We start from the raw sequence: 17,868 nt of genomic DNA, 5'->3' as shown, positions 1-17,868 counted from the left end.
GTTAAAACATTTGTTTCCTCAAGTGTTCCCTAATTAGAACTATATGATTTGTGGACTTCTAGGTCTCAAGTCTGCTCTAGTTGTTGCAGTATTTTTTTTTTAATGGATCTGCAGTCCTCTTTTTATTTTTTCTCTAACCGTACTCGTACCTCTGTACTATTTTTGTAGTTCCTTTCTGTTTTATTATAAACCACTGACTGTATTCTGAAAGGCAGTATATAAATACTGTAACAAACATATAAAGATGGTACTTCCACATGATAAAAATTTACACACATACATAAAAAGGAATTTAAAAAAATAAAAAGGAGAGGAATTTAAAAATTTTCTCAGTACTTATATACAGCCACAATGCCAATATAAGGGCCCTTTTATTAAGCCATGCTCCAAAGTGGCTGGCGCTGTTTGTAGCACGTGGGTTTTCCCCACATACAACAGCCACTTTGAGCGCAGCGGTAAAAAGGCCACATTTGTCTAATTTCCTGTAATGGTCATGCGCTAATTTCCCCAATTATTTTATTTATTAGGATTCATTTACCATCTTTTATAAAGAATTCACTCAAGGAGGTGTACAGTAAAAATAAAACAGACAAATACAGCAGTAAAAATATTCAAATAATACAAAGTATGGCATAGTACACTATTTACACTGTCAACACAATATATAATAGAACATTTTAATAGTCAACGTACGGTATAAGCAAAAATGGAACATATAGGTAAGAGGAGTTAGAAATAAGGTGACTAATTTAAAGAAAGTTGCTCATGAGATCAGAGAGATGATTAAATGTTATCTCAGCTAGGGTAGGAGGCTCGCTTGCAGATATCACATCGTATAATGTCTTTTGCAGAGGGTGTGGTTAGGAATACCCCTCGGAAAGACCTTAGTGTCCTTCAAGACATGCAGAGAGTCATCCTGTTCTTCAAGTACTCGGGTCATTTCCTTTTAAGGGCCTCGAAGATCAGGCATAGAGTTTTAGATTTAGCCCTGTATTGTACTGGTAGTCAATGAAGGTTTTGCAAAAATGGTGTGTTGTGGTCACATCACTTGCAACCTTCTATGAGTCTTGCTGCAGCATTCTGAATCAACTAGAGATGGTGCAGACCCTTTGCAGTCAGACCATTCTAGAGTGCCATTACCACTCCGGCACTACCCCCAGGCTAATCAGGCAGTGCGCGGCAATGTACCCATGCTACCCGATTAGCGTGGGCACACTTACTCTCCACTTATAACCGCACCTTCCGTGCAAAAAAATAAAAGCTATTTTTTTTAGCAAACGCTTATCAGCACGCTACCACAGGATGCCTTAGCAAGTCCCACAGTAGTTTTGTGTTTGGCGCGTGCTACCCATGCACTAAAAAAAAAGAAAATATTTTTGAGCACTAGGGGCATATTTACATGTACATCACTGCCTGCTAACCAAGTATCATGGAAGCCCTTACCACCTAGTGGCAGTAAGGGCTCTCGCACTAATGACCATGTTCTAATTGGGAAATTAGTACGTAGCCATTAATATAGAAAACTAGTAAAAAAGGCCCGTTTCTGGAACGAATGAAATGGGCGCTAGCAAGGTTTTCCTGGGAGTGTGTATGTTTGAGAGAGAGAGCCAGAGTGAATGTGCGGGTGTGTGACAGAGTGAGACTGTGTGTGTGAGAAAGTGTGTGTGACAGCGCCCCCTCCCCTGTTCCTAATGCCCCTCACCCCGTTCCCTCCCCTCCTTTTCCTCCTGCTTCCCACACTTTGGGTTCCTTATGGCTTTCAAAAGTCTATGTACCCCCCGTGGCCCTAACGCCCAGTATCCGGATACCCCACCGCTTTCCTCCTCACCCCTCCCCCAAGATATAATACTTTCACGTCCTTCATTTTTTTTAAAAAGTGTCCTATCTACTCTGTGTACAAATGCCCGGCATTCAGATTGTGTTCCTCTCGTAAATTTTCATTTATTTCATTCATTCAGAACTTGCCCCCCCCCCCTGAACATTTTTGGTTCCTTCAGTCTTTTAAAACTGTCCTATGTACCCTGTGTGCTAATGGCCAGCATTGAGATTGTTTTCCTGTCCCAAATTTGCATGTCTTTCAGTCATTCACAACTTCCCCCCCCCCCCTTCTCCAGTTTAACACTTTCGTTTCCTTCAGTCTTTTAAAACTCTCCTATCTACCCTGTGTCCTAATGGCCAGCATTCAGATTGTTTTCCTTTTCCAAATGTTCATGTCTTTCAGTCTTTCAGAACTCCCCCCATTTAACACTTTCGGTTCCTTCAGTCTTTTAAAACTATCCTATCAACCCTGTGTCCTAATGGCCAGCACTCAGATTGTTTTACTTTGCCAAATTGTCTGTCACTGATGTCACTGAGGTCAGTGCGTGCCTGCCTAGCAGACCACTTCCGGCAGGCACAGTCCCAAGCACATCCTGTTGGAGGTGAGAATTATTATATAGGATGGGAAATGCGGCCATTTTACAGCTATTGATACTGCAAGCCACTTTTTAGCACAACTTAATAAAAGGACCCTTTTATTTCACATTATTTATTTATTTATTGCATTTGTATCCCACATTTTCCCACCTATTTGCGGGTTCAGTGCGGCTTACAATACATTGTGAGTGATGGAAATACAATTTGTTACAACTCAGTTATGGATTACATTGTGAGGAGTTATGCGAAGACAAAGTCAAAGTATCGTTAAGGGAATAGAACAATGGAAAGGAACAATGGAAAGAAACAACGGGAAACTGATAGGGCAACAAAACAATAGTAGGAGAACATTCGGTATAATATTTTTCTGTGAGTAACGGTATAAATGTGGTAAAATTACGGGGGATGAGAATTCAGAAGAGAATGTATTGATGCATTACTAAGTGTGTGTGGACTTCATGTGTTTTGATCCTTTCAATAAATTTTATCAAAGAGATGAGTCTTCAATAATTTGCGGAAGTTGGTTAGTTCGTAGATCGTTTTCAGGTAGTGTATTCCAGAACTGCGTGCTCATATAAGAAAGGTTGATGCGTGCAGCGCTTTGTATTTTATGCCTTTGCAATTAGGGAAGTGGAGGTTGAGGAATGTTCGGGATGATCTTTTAGCGTTTCTGGGTGGTAGGTCTATTAAGTCAGACATGTAGGCTGGGGCTTCACCGTGAATGGTTTTGTGGACTAATGTGCATACTTTAAAAGTAATGCGTTCCTTGAGTGGGAGCCAGTGTAGCTTCTCTCGTAAGGGTTTTGCACTTTCGTATTTTGGTTTTCCGAAGATGAGTGTGGCTGCTGTGTTCTGGCCTGTTTGACGTTTCCTCAGTATTTGCTCTTTACAACCTGCGTATAGTGAGTTGCAGTAATCCAGATGGCTGAGTACAAGGGATTGCACTAGGCTGCGAAAGACGGATCTTGGGAAGAATGGTCTTATTCTTTTCAGTTTCCACATGCAGTAGAACATCTTTTTGGTTGTGTTGTTTGCATGAGTTTCAAGTGTTAGGTGGCGGTCAATAGTGACTCCAAGGATTTTTAAAGTTTCTGAGATTGGAAGGTTTAGTTTTGGTGTGTTTATAGCAGTAAATTCATTCGTGTTGTATTGGGAGGTATCAGGCATTGAGTTTTTTCTGCGTTTAGTTTCATTACTCATTATTTCATTACTGCCTCATTACTGCAGACATCCAGTTGGCATACAAATTCTTTAAAGCAGGGACCTGTAGCTGTACGCAATTTGTTGTAACACACCTTGGTTTAGAATGTTATAAAAACCTTAACAGTGCATCTTTAGAATGTGCATTTATTCCCTACATGAAACCAAATGCAGCTTAGGGGCCAATACAGTAAATTCTGCTATGCTTTAATGCAGAAGTTAAAAGCAACACCGGAGGAAGACACTGATCGCAGGAAGAGTTTGCCTTCTACTGGGGGAAGGTGGTAAATGGCAAAGGGCTATATTGTAGTTTAAGAACTTTTATTTTTCTTTTTTTTCCTGTGCTAGTATTACTCCTAATAAAGAAAGACTTTTCATGTGAGAAAATCATGAGAAAACCTACTGCACTAAAAGACAGTGAGGTGGGCATGCAAACGGCCACACATGAAAATGCTCCTATATAAAAACACTGCGCTGAAACTTTGCTTGTTTTACTCTTCCCTTAATGCTAGTAAGGATTGCAATCAGTGCAAAATATAGCCGCAAAATTGATATTCTCAAAGTTCAAATTTGAGAGAGCTATCCCACTATATATGGAATTGCACTGGCTGCAGGTTAAGGCAAGAGGGATTTTCAAACTTTGTACAATGATTTACCTGACATTGTACGAAAACTTATAAGAATATGTAAATCAATGGATATTATTACCTAAACACAGGAGAAGGAGATGAACTTGGCAACTTCTGTTATTTCCTTTCCCCAAAGGTATCGTATACCTCATACGATCACTATACAACCTTGTATTTGTTATCAACCGACTGGGCAAATGCCTTTGACAGTACTATGTAAGCCAGATTGAGCCTGCAAATAGGTGGGAAAATGTGGTGTACAAATGCAACAAATAAAATAAATCAGATTCAAGTCATTACACCGTTGGACTCTACCATATATACCCGCAAAATGTTGGAACGACTTACTGATCCAGATAAGGACTATGACCCACTATGGTACATTCTGCAAACTTTTGAAGGCCTATTTATTTGAAAGACGTCTTACAAAATATTCAATAACTAATAATGGCCAATACTTGGTTTTTCAGCTGATCTTTAAGCTCCCTTCATTTCTTGATGGAAGTCACACTAAACTCTTTGTGGAAACATTGGCGACTAATAAGTAAGTGCTGAATTTTTATGCCAATTCAGGGATCAATTAGGCCTGCCCTGCTCTCTCTTCCCCTCATGTTGGGCATGCTCTTTTTAGTGAAATTGAGCGTTCTGGACATGATGGGAAGAGAGAGTAGGGCAGGCAATGCCGCAACCCCGCCAGACAAAGTCTTCAGCTGGTGGGAGTTGGGGACCCCGGCCAGCCAAGGTATTAGCGGCGACGGTGCTTCAGCTGGCAGGAGTTAGGGACCCCCGCCAGCCAAGGTGTACAGCGGTGGCAGTGGGTGGTGGAGGGGGGCAGCAGGGAGCGGTGGCAGGGCAGCGATCAAAATGTGCCCCCCCCCCACCTTGAGGTCTGGCTACACCCCTGGTTCAACCTGTACCGAACTTTTACTATCCATCATAGCCATCCATTCAATGGCATAGCCCTCCACCCCCTAACCCACAGTGCTCCTGACACGCCCCCTTAACTCTCCAGACCCACACTCTTGACCCCAGAAATGTCCTGTTGGCTCTGGAAAGCAACCTCTCACCCCCCACCCCCATCAAAAAGTTTTCCCTAGTGGGACAAGTCGCTCCTTGCAATTTCCTCACTCCCACAAAAACAAACGCTGGATGCCCAAATGGACCACCACCAATACTCTCCCATGCACCTTCACTGTTGGGAGACAAAAATGATGCCCACTGACGCCTGCCTCTCCACATCACATCTTTAAAAATAGCCGTGCCTGACTCCATATCATACAGTACACTGGGACACACCATGCAGGGTGACAGGTCTGTCTTCTAAATAAATCCCTTATTTGGCAGTCAGAGTATACCGCATAAAGTCAAGCGCCATCATTTTCTAAAATAACAGCAAGAAAGCATCATTTCCGCCTCCCAATGTTGGATGATGGGAGGAGGACGGAAATGCCAAGGAACCACTTGTGTCACCAGGGACATTTTAAGGATGGGGTGCGAGCGAGGGTGATCAGGAATCCAGAAACCACAAGCCACCAGGCCTATCTGTGGGGTTGAAGAAAGAGGGGGATGTGTGGGGGAGAGGGGGGGCTACTATGACAACGTACACTTTGTTGTTGATTTGTTTTCCTTTTTATGACTGCATGCTTTTTAACACTGTGGTAATTTACATGTCATTAGTTTAACGCGTGAGAAATAAAAATACTTTTTAGCACAGCGATCTATAGCAGCACTGCAGTTACTGCATAAAGGCCCCTAACATATCAGGTGAGTAGCATACTCATACTTTTTGTATAGCAAATAAAATACGTTTCCCACAAGCAGGCCATCTGCCACATTTCCCATTTATTTCGTTGCGCTGCAGCGTAGCGGTCTAAATAGATGCAGGAGTTTTGAGTTTTCCAGTGCCAAGGTGCAACAAGATTTTTACCGTGGGAACTGACAGCCAAAGCGGAAGATTACTTCCTTCCCAGTAGCCACAAACGCAACGTCGGTTACCAAAGCAATACAACCGCCTCCCCAAGTGAAAGCTTCTCGTAACCGACGGGCTTTTTACCAACCCGGGACGAGAGTTTTTCAACTACTTGACCTCCTCAGCTTCTGCCCTCAGAAATCTCTCATTTTCGGCCCTGCGCCCTTTCTAGCAAAATCCAGACAGCACCGAGCCCATTCTCCCGGAGCAAGGGAACTGGACTGGAGCACGTTTTCCACACACACACACGACACATTCCGTTACCGCGAAGCCAGCTCCCAAGTTCCCGCCATCCCTAGCCGCGGTGGAAACGTTGAACGCTCTGCTCCCGCCCTTACCTCCTCCTCCTCGCAGCCCGCCTCTCGGGAGGTGGAGGGCATCTCCTCGTCGGACGGCACCTCCATTTCCTCGCTGGCCGGTTCCATAGCGACTTCCACCGCAGGCCCGAGACCGTTCCTTCCCGCCCGCTCCGGGCAGAGGGCGGCCACAAACAAAACCAATATCACGTGGTTTAGGGCGTGCTGTGACGTCACAAGCGTGGAGCATACTTCCGCTCGTCTAACTTGGAGCCAATCGCAAACTTCGCGCCTCACACACTATCTTCTTAGATTTTTTAGTGGGGGGGGAGGGGGGTAGCTCAGGGGGAGAGTTTGAGCGTTCTCTGATTGGTTAGTGCGTGTGACGTAGTATGGCTAGACTCCGCCGTAACTAAGATACGTTGTGGCGGTTGCCTGGCAGCAGGCGACAGCAGGTCAGAGAGCGGCGCCGGAGTCGCTGAAGTGATGGGGCGGAGAGGGTCTCCTGCTTGGCTAAACAAGGCCGAATGGGACCAGGTGTTAGGAGTATTTGTACAGCGCAAGGAAGGACTGCAAGCTGCGTCGATATGCGCTGCACCGTTCTGTTTTGCAGTTGCAATAAGATACGGTATATAAATGAACATAAATAAACAGGATCTCAGACTCGGCTTGGAAGAGCGGGTGAAACGCCGAAAGCGGACGGGGGGGAGGGGGGGGGTCCAAGACTGGAAGGAAGCTAAATAAATAAAGGCCTTTCAGGCTGTGACCAGGTTCATCCTGTGCAGGCGGAGCTGAGACTGGGCCTCGCCTCGGACTCATCTAACCGCGTCCAGCTTTGCCTGTCAATTCGTGCTTTTCAGAACTCAACAGTAATAATAGTAGTATAATCTTTTATTGGGTTAATTAGCTTTGAGGCTCCCATCATCAGATTCGAGCATAATGATTGAATGATGGCAAACTGCTAGGAAACATAAGTGAATTCTGCATGCCACTGACAAGCTCGAAGAGTGAAGATTAGTAAATTAGAATACAAATGGTAATCAATAGAAATAAAATAAAACAGACATGAAAATAAGATGGTGAAAGCTAATCTAATATAATAATTCACACCTCCAACGTTCTGAAGCTGACTCCGTGGCAGTGAAGCAGTGTAGTGTTCCAGGGGTTCATAATCACCCCGCCCTCGAGGGAAATCAGTATAGTTGCCAGGGAAACACGCAACATCAGAAGGAAAAGGGACCAACCGCAGGCAATCACACTCACTCTCACTGCCCCGCCCTCGGAGGGAAAGGAAGGCTGCATAGGAACCCGCAAACGTTACTCCGTCCCGAATAGCCCTGATCCCCTGCCCCCCCCCTCCAGCCACCCAGCGATTCTCCTCGCTTTCCTGATTACCTCCGTCGAAGCGGCCGCATTATTGAAAGTCCTGCCTGTCTGTAGCCTTCCCTTCGAGTTTGTTCCCTCAGAGTCCCACCTTATGACATCATTTCCTCTTTCCGTGAGGGAGGGACTTTGAGGGAACGAACTCGAAGGGAAGGCTACAGACAGGCAGGGCTTTCAATAATGCGGTCGCTTCGGCGGAGGTAATCAGGGGAGTGCTGGGGGGCAGGGGAGCAAGGAGAATCGCTGGGTGGCTGGAGGGGGGCAGGGGACAGAGGAGAATCGCTGGGTGGTTGGAAGGGGGCAAGGGAGCCAGGAGAATCGCTGGGTGGCTGCTGGGGGGGGGAGCAGGGGAGAGAGGACAATCACAGACACACTCGCACCCAGTCTCACTCTCTCTGTCACACACACACACTCGCACATTCACTGTCTCTCCTTCTCACACACTTCCTTACACACACTCTCTCAAACATACACACCAAGGAAAATCTTGCTAGCGCCCGTTTCATTTGTGTCAGAAATGGGCCTTTTTTACTAGTGCTTTAATAAAAGTGTATGCTGTTTGAAAAAATACAAATACATAAAGCAAGTGTAAAATAAAAAAGTAAGAAAGAGTTGTTGATAAAGTAATACTTTTGAGACATAGGCACACTAATATATTTCTGGAGTCCAGGAATGCTGCAATTTCAATTTCTTTTGAAACTTCCTTATTGCTTTATGTTATCCACTAAATTTTGCAGGAGAGTGTTTTGTATAAACTGAGCTTAGCTTGTCTTAAAGTTGGTCTTTTCCATGCTTTAAGCCCATTTTTACTGCAGGTATATATATATAGGCCTTTCAATTTTATTTTTTTTTTCTTCTAATTTTTACCATCTCATACTATTTTTTCCATTTAGGAGGAAGAAGTAGGAATGTATGAATAGCCCTTCAATCCAACACTGGAGCAGTATAGTAGTGCTGAAAATGTGTTATTGGTAAATTAGCATAAATATGCAAGCCTATGTGCCTTAGTAAAAGGGCCCCTTAGTAAGCTAAGCAGTATAGCAAATTTAATAAACTGTAAAGAAGTGGGCCTGGTCCTCACTAGGCCATACTGTATATGCTCGAATATAAACCCATCTGAATATAAACTGAGATAACGTTTTCCCTTTAAAAATGGAAGAAATGGTTAACTCGCATATAAGCTGAGGGTAAACATTGGAGTGATCAAGAGGAGCCAAATTTACTGTGCTAACTGCAAAGGGTTTGTAAATGGTAAACGCTGGAACTGCAGGTACTTTCTCTGTTCCTAGTGGGCTCACAATTTAAGTTTTGTACCTGGGACACAGAGGGTTAAGTGACTTTCCCAAGGTCACAGGGAGCTGCATTGAGAATCAGACCCAGTTCTCCAGGTTCTCAGCCCACTTCATTACCCATTAGGCTACTCTTCATATCATTCAACTCTATCCTTATATCCCATCCATCCATTCCTCCTACTCACACCACTAGTCAACCCCATCTCTTCATCTTCCTTGTCACCTATCCTCTCACCATATTCAATCCCTCCCTTCCACTCTCTCCCTGCCTCCTCAGGGCCTGTCACCTCCAGGCAATTCCAAATTGGGTTGAGGCTCAGCTTCCTGAACCATCCCTCCACTTCCCTGCACCACATCAACACAATCCTCCATCAGTCCCCTTTCTACATTAGCAAAGGTTCCTTCAGTGTTGATTTCCTTTGCACACACTCAATTGGCATCTCTTCAGTTAATGCTGACCAGAATTTAACATCATATTCCAGCAGACCAAAAAATACTCCTTATTGAACTCCTCAGCAGCTCTAGATCACACAACAGTCTGAAATAACCTCTGGTTATCCAGGTGTTCATGCTTCATCATTTCCTCATATTAGGTGATAACACCTGAGGATCCAGTGTCTCTCCAATGAGTGACGATAAACACTCTTGATCCATGTTTCTCTGCAAGTACTTCCTCTTGTTCAGCACTTGTTGCCACTAGCTGAGCTTAGCCATGGTTTTAGGGACTGGCAGCACACAGTTGTTGATCACCAACACTGCCAGTCTCAAGGCTTGCCATGTCTCTGCTCTGTCTCATATCATCACCTGTTTTCCCTGGAGGGTAAAGATGAATGGAAAAGGAAACAGCCATCTATATTTAATTTGATCCTCATTAAGAACTTCTATAACAGGTTTGAGGTGTCAGTGTTTGGCAAGGCTAAATGCTGAGATGTTTTCAAAGATATGCAACTGTGCTCCATTGTATTGAGTGTCACCATTGCTCTTGTCCTCTGCTCTGAAGGATCATTTCTCTGTCTAAGAAGCTGAGAAATCTCATCACTATAGGCTTACATCCTGGTGGTGTCCCTAGGGCTCTGTGGCTCTCTCCAGCAGTATTGTAATCCAGTCCATCCCTCCTCTATTTTGCAGAAAAAGGGTTTTGCACTCCAGAGGTTCAGCTTTATTAGTCTGTGGTACACACTAATCCTTAAATTCTTCCTCTGCCCCCCCCCCCCCCCCCCCATTTTGCAGACTGTCCACCTTGTATAGCAGTTCCTTCTTCTTCTTTTCCAACTTATCAAATTTAATTCAGACCCTGAGTTTGGTTTTTGTTTCCTCCACTCTGGTTCCCAGGTCTGGATTTTGGTGTGGAGGAGTGGCCTAGTGGTTAGAGTGGTGGACTTTGGTCCTGGGGAACTGGGTTCAATTCCCACTGCAGGCACAGGTAGCTCCTTGTGACTCTGGGCAAGTCACTTAACCCTCCATTGCCCCAGGTACAAATAAGTACCTGTATATAATATGTAAGCCACATTGAACCTGCTATGAGTGGGAAAGCGTGGGGTAAAAAAAATAAATATATTTGTTTGTGATACCATCTTTTACCAATTTGAGGTCTTTTAGTTCAGCAAAATTCCGTTTACTCCTTTTCCCATCATCAGCAACCCTCTTAAACAGCACCTCACTCTCCGAATCTGTTGATGTCATGCTGGCTTGGGGGGTTGGATGCATCCCAAATCATGTGCTATCTTTGTCCTTCCTTCACCTTCTGCAGACCATTCTTGCTTGCCATTTTCTCCGATCACCAAACTCTCACCAGGAGCCTTTTAGCTTACCATTGCATTGTGGAAAGCTATAAATTTGGGTTTTCTCTGTGAATGGGGACAGCTCCCAGATTAAGTTACCATCTTAGATCCTGATGCTATTCCCCCCCCCCCCCCCCCCCCCCAAATGAGACACTTCTTATTAAATTGAAATGTTCAATCTAGCTTGTTTAGGCCATCTCATGATGTGAAAGTGGTACTTTTTAAATGGAGCCTCCAGGACTAATAGGGGCGTATTTTCGAAGTACTTAGACTTACAAAGTTGCATAGTAACCTATGGAACTTTGTAAGTCTAAGTGCTTTGAAAATGAGCCCCCTTGGTCTCAAAACCTTATACTACTTTATGTCAGTTATTCAATTAGATTGAACCTATTCATAAGGCTGAGTGATACAGGGGCTTAGGTACTTTAATGGATGAAGAAGCTTCAGAAAAGATACTTAATTATTCTCGTACATGCTCTTCCACAACTAATTGCAGGCAGTTACAGTTCAAAGTGGTATGCAGGCTCTATCTAACTCCCCTTAAGTTATTTGGAATGGGTAGATTGTCTGCCAAAGATTGCTGGTGGGAATTTTGGAGGAAGGGATTTTTATTCATACATGATGGGAGTTCAAGGTAATTTGAGAATTATGGAAGGAGGTGTGGGTTCAGATTGGAAATCTTCTAGGAGATGAACATTAGAAGAGACCCCAGCCTATGTTTTCTGGGGCTACAACCACCTACTCCTTTTCTGAAGAGCAAGTTTTTATCGGTTCAGACCTTGATACTACCTTATAAAATAGGACTTACATTACAGGAGGACATGGTGGTGGTGGGAGGGGGGGGTTATGATGTATGAGAAGTTAGGGAAAATCAGATTTATTTAATTAAATACTAGTACAAAAGGCCCGTTTCAGACAGAAATGAAACGGGCGCTAGCAAGGTTTTCCGCGCTGGTCCTGGCAGGTAACGTTCAGGGCAGGCTAGAGAATTCGTGCCCTTTGACTGAGGGATCAGTCCTTGCTACGGGGTGGCTCGGTGTGACGGCGACGTCATAGGGCTCGGATGTTGTCGGCTGTTTTGTTGCTGTATGAGTGCCAAACGCAGGCAAGAGAAAAATAGAAAGGGGGTGGGGGAGGGTGAGTTCTTACAGCACCCAATCTCACCTGGTCCTCCAGATAGTTGCAGTTTCCGTTTAACGGCCGTCCGCCAGAGGAAGGAAAACAACCCCCTCCCCATGTTTGTTGAAAAACAAAACAGCTGACGTCGGACGGAGGGAGGGGGGAGTGGCGGCGATCTGTGCTGGAGGGTTGAGTAATGGGTGCGGAGATTCGCTGAGTGTCATAGCCCCGCCCTTTACGTCATCACGTTGTGACGTGAGGGCAGGGCAGACACTCATAGGGAAAAATTCCGATCTATGCCACCTCGGAAGTTGCAGCTTCATTAGAACGTTGGGGTTGCAAATTATGTGCGGAAGGGGCGTGGCTGAGGGCGGGTCTACGAGTGACAGTGAGTGGTGCTGACAGCCTCAACAGTGCAGGGCTTCAGTGTTTCCCTGCCACAGACTGAGCTTCAGAATGTTTGAGGTGAGAATTATTTATATAGATTGTCCCCGATCCTTTCTCAGGCCATTATGGTAATGCATACTTAATTAATATCTTAGGAGATATTTAATGGTGTTGGGAGAGGGGGTTCTCCTTGCCCATTAAAGCTGATATTTATATTACTTGGTTCATTTAAAGCAAGTTTTTGTCAGTTCAGACCTTGATACTAGCTTATAAAATAATAATAGCCCAGCAGTAGAAATCCAAAGTAAGACTTACATTACAGGAGGACAAGGTGGTGGTGAGAGATTATGATGTATGAGAAGTTACTGTATTAAGGGAAAATCAACCCCTTTTGGTAATGTATCTCAATAGGCGATATTTAATGGTGGGGGGGGGGTGTCTCCTTGCCCATGAAAGTTGATATTTATGTTACTTGGTTCATTTAAGTTACCAGGATACAAGGTATGATCAACATAAATATATTTATCATGGGGCATGTTAAATTCAGTGTGGGGAAATGTGTATAAGCTGGAATCTAGAGAGGCTATTGTGATAATTGATCTTCACTGTGGTTATATGGGGGATATTTGCAGTTGCAGGCCCTGTTATGAGGACTACCCTGAACTGATGGTGCACTGTATGCATTATTATGCTGTTATATATAATATATATATATATATATATATATATATATATATATATATATATATATATATATATATATATCTGAATTGAATCTTTGGACTATCTGTATTATAAACTAGTAAAAAAGGCCCGTTTCTGACACAAATTAAACGGGCACTAGCAAGGTTTTCCTCGGCTCCCCTGCAGCCACCCATGTCCAGCGACCCTCCTCTCCCCCTGCGCCCACTGCAGCCACCCATGTCCAGCGAACCTCCTCTCTCCCCTGCCCCCCATGTCCAGCGACCCTCCTCTTTCCCCTTCCCCCCTGCATCCACCCATGTCCAGCGACCCTCCTCTCTCCCCTGCTCCCCCTGCAGCCACCCATGTCCAGCGACCCTCCTCTCCCCCTGCGCCCACTGCAGCCACCCATGTCCAGCGAACCTCCTCTCTCCCCTGCCCCCCTCCTGCCCCCCATGTCCAGCGACCCTCCTCTTTCCCCTTCCCCCCCTGCAGCCACCCATGTCCAGCGATCCCCCTGCCCCCCTGCAGCCACCCATGTCCAGCGACCCTCCTCTCTCCCCTGCCCCCCTGCAGCCACCCATGTCCAGCGACCCTCCTCTCTCCCTTGCTCCTCCTCCAGCCACCCATGTCCAGCGACCCTCCTCTAGACATGGATCAGCTGTGAGGCATGGTTTTTGTTTTTGTCCCCCTGGGTTCTGAAGTTGACATCATAATGGTTACGGTGATGTCAGCCTGATCTACGGAGCCTAGCAGACCAACTCGGAATGAGCCACGGTCCCAGGCAAGTCAAAACTTTGGAGGTGAGAATTATTATATAGGATTAATAAAAGATATGTTAAAAAATAATAGAGACGCATTGCTTTTTTTTTTTATAACTGTGGCAACAGTTCACTTACTTGGTGTGTTTGGATACAGAAATAATGAGCATATCTATATAACTAAAACCCACCTCAAACGTTCTGAAGCTCGCTCCATGGCAGTGAAGCACTGAACTCCTGTACTGTTCAGTAGGCTAGGCTATGACCTATGAGGACCACTCACCCTCACTCATAGACCCGCCCTCCGCCACGCCCCATCTGCACATAAAACGCATCCTCAACGTTCTAAACCTGACTTTGTGGCTTCAGGGTTCGTAAGTTCGAAGCTCTGTAACCACTTTTAATAATCAGGTATCTGTGCCCCGCCCTCACGTCAAAATGTTATGACGTCGAGGGCGGGTACTAATGACCACAACTACACTCGCTGACATAGGCCCCGCCCATCCCCCTACCCTCCCCATCCACACACCGACTTCACCCCTCCCTCCGATTTGAACACCCTCCCTCCCTTCGTGTTACTGCCCTCCCTTCGCGTTCCTTGAAAACCTCCCCCAAAGCCTCTGGCTGCTACCCACCATCCCAGGTCACTCGCTCACTCTCCCACCCAGGTCACCGCACCGCCCACAACTTTGCCACTCCACCCGCCTCCCCACCCCCCTTTTCTAAGAATGGCCCACGCCCCCTCCATTGAACTAACACAGCCAATACCTCAGAAACGCAGCAGTACAGAACATCGCTTCTCTTCGGCTCTTCTTCCCTCCCTGTGTCCCGCCCTTCCGGAACTTACGTCACACGAGGGCGGGACAAAAGGAGGGAAGAAGACCCGAAAGGAAGTGATGTGCTGTACTGTTGCGTTTCTGAGGTATTGGCTGTGTTACTTCAATGTACATCAGTGTCAGAGCACCGGTACTTGCAGAAAAGGGAAAAGGGACAGGGCAAGGGGAAGCAGTAGGCAGAAAGGTGTGCTCAGATTTCTTCCTACTGGTTGGACCACTTGGTTTACTTCTCTAAGGCTCCCCTCTCACAGAAGCAGGGATCAAGATCAGTGCACTGGTACTGAAGCTCTGATGAGCGAGAAACAGGGCTCAAAGAGTATGAGAGTGAGAAAGCTTTCAAATGAGTCTGACACATTCCTAATGAGTGAGTGAGGCTTGGCATCTCTGTGAATGCTCAGAGCCACATGACAGATTAAGTTCCCTGACACAGCAAGGTCAATGGACTTCACTGCACACTGCACATGCTTTTTGTTCCTCTCTCTTGTAGCAGAAACTACCTGTCCTACCAGCTTGTTACCATGTTAGGATGTGGAGAAATATCTACCACATTCACTTTCTAAACCATCAAGTTCATTGTTATTTTGTGTGCATTTCAAATTTGATAGTGCTGCTTCTTTTTAAAGTTTCCTGAAATGCAGTTTAGAGTTGGATTTTGTTTCTTCAGCAATGTCAGATGTGGAAAGCTTAATGAAAATATTCCAAACAATATTCCTCCCTTCGCGTTCCTTGAAAACCTCCCCCAAAGCCTCTGGCTGCTACCCACCATCCCAGGTCACTCGCTCACTCTCCCACCCAGGTCACCGCACCGCCCACAACTTTGCCACTCCACCCGCCTCCCCACCCCCCTTTTCTAAGAATGGCCCACGCCCCCTCCATTGAACTAACACAGCCAATACCTCAGAAACGCAGCAGTACAGAACATCGCTTCTCTTCGGCTCTTCTTCCCTCCCTGTGTCCCGCCCTTCCGGAACTTACGTCACACGAGGGCGGGACAAAAGGAGGGAAGAAGACCCGAAAGGAAGTGATGTGCTGTACTGTTGCGTTTCTGAGGTATTGGCTGTGTTACTTCAATGGAGGGGGCGTGCGCTGTTCTTAGAAAAGGGGGGGAGGCGTGTGCAGCGGCAAAGTTGTGGGCGGTGCGGTGACCTGGGTGGGGGAGCGAGCGACCGACCTGGGGTGGTGGGTAGCGTCCACACGGACGGACGAAGGGGGGGAGAACCGGTGAACGATGATCTCAGGGGCTGGGACGACTGCAGAGCTCTGGGGGAGGGGCATGGATGGCCTGGCCTGCTGCCATGCATCGGAACAGAAACACCTTGCTAGCGCCCGTTTCATTCATTTCAGAAATGGGCCTTTTTTCCTAGTGAAAACAGAAGTAGAAAGATTAGTGTATACCATATATTATTTCTTACAGTGAAGTCTCATGGTTCACCCAGTAGGTTGCATGCCTACTGTGCCCACAACCAGACTTCAAATCCTGAGCTAGCAATGGATTTCTGTCAGGTAGCCAGACTCTGGCTAACTCAGCCATCCAGCCACTTTTAGTCAGTAAATGAGCCCGGGAGTAAAGACGACTAGGGCCGACTATGGCACACCAACCCATTAATTGTCTGACAAGAAGCTGTCACACAATTGGCAACCCCCAAAAGTCATTCACAATTTGGTACTTGCATACAGGGGACTATCTTTACATTGATTTTGTTACAGTGACATAAGCTTATACAATTATTGTCTACAGGCCTGGATTTAGACAAAGGAAACTGCCTAGGGCACCTCACTTTGAAGATAGAAAATACTTGGACAGTGCAGCAGCCTGGTTCTGCTTGATTTAAGATCATGTTCCGTGATTTATGGGGGAGAAACTCTCCTCCCCCACTGTTGTCTAGTTCTGCCTATGGCTGCCAACATCTTAAATCTGGTCCCAGTTGTCTACATATTTCACTATGTTGTTTCTCTGCAGCAATGTGTGGTGTGCTGACAACTCTGCTTCTGTGTTTTGCTTGTATTTTAGGCTAAAGCATTTCTGTGATCGGTCATTAGGTGGCACTGTTCTTCTGTTCAGTACTGAATCCCTGTCCCTTAGCACCTTGCTGGACATGTTTCACAATTGTGGGTTTTATTACTACACTTTCTCTCTTACTTAGAAATATCACAAATATACATTGTTAATGGACTTCTGTTTTTTTCTTACACCCACTGTCACATTTTTTTAAATTAAAAAATAACAAAAATTACCTTTTTTAAGTGTTCTTGACAATTGAAAGATTTAGCTGCCTGCAGAGATATGAAGGGTGAACCATCCCAAAGAGTAACATTTACCACACCAAGCTGTGAAATTGAAGGCCAAATAGTGAGATTTTTCAGATGGTACATCCAGGGTATAAATCTAGTATGATTTAAGTATAGTATTGCTTTTCAAATGAATCAAGGCAGCATTAAATGATACTGGCTTTTCTTTGGAGCTTCTGAAAGAATACAAAGTGGGGAGCAATTTGGGTAAATTTTTGGAGCTGAAAATGATCTTCCACCCAGTAGTTAAAAGTATGTACATCAGTGTCAGAGCACCGGTACTTGCAGAAAAGGGAAAAGGGACAGGGCAAGGGGAAGCAGTAGGCAGAAAGGTGTGCTCAGATTTCTTCCTACTGGTTGGACCACTTGGTTTACTTCTCTAAGGCTCCCCTCTCACAGAAGCAGGGATCAAGATCAGTGCACTGGTACTGAAGCTCTGATGAGCGAGAAACAGGGCTCAAAGAGTATGAGAGTGAGAAAGCTTTCAAATGAGTCTGACACATTCCTAATGAGTGAGTGAGGCTTGGCATCTCTGTGAATGCTCAGAGCCACATGACAGATTAAGTTCCCTGACACAGCAAGGTCAATGGACTTCACTGCACACTGCACATGCTTTTTGTTCCTCTCTCTTGTAGCAGAAACTACCTGTCCTACCAGCTTGTTACCATGTTAGGATGTGGAGAAATATCTACCACATTCACTTTCTAAACCATCAAGTTCATTGTTATTTTGTGTGCATTTCAAATTTGATAGTGCTGCTTCTTTTTAAAGTTTCCTGAAATGCAGTTTAGAGTTGGATTTTGTTTCTTCAGCAATGTCAGATGTGGAAA

General features: G+C 45.3%; 1 protein-coding gene across 1 annotated transcript in view; it reads right to left on the bottom strand.

Moving 5' to 3' along the window:
- Positions 1 to 6,682, bottom strand: part of SMARCA1 (SWI/SNF related, matrix associated, actin dependent regulator of chromatin, subfamily a, member 1) — a 130,155-nt gene extending 123,473 nt beyond the window's left edge. Inside the window, exon 1 of the mRNA XM_030210659.1 lies at positions 6,552 to 6,682. Within this exon, the coding sequence (XP_030066519.1) occupies positions 6,552 to 6,638 (87 nt within the window). The 5' untranslated portion in view covers positions 6,639 to 6,682. The remainder of the gene's footprint in view (positions 1 to 6,551) is intronic.
- Between the last annotated feature and the right edge of the window lie 11,186 nt (positions 6,683 to 17,868).

Source organism: Microcaecilia unicolor, chromosome 7 (assembly GCF_901765095.1).
Source record: "Microcaecilia unicolor chromosome 7, aMicUni1.1, whole genome shotgun sequence".
Taxonomy (NCBI): domain Eukaryota; kingdom Metazoa; phylum Chordata; class Amphibia; order Gymnophiona; family Siphonopidae; genus Microcaecilia; species Microcaecilia unicolor.
The sequence above is the reverse complement of the archived record's forward strand: the minus strand, read 5'-3'. Positions and strand labels throughout refer to the sequence as shown.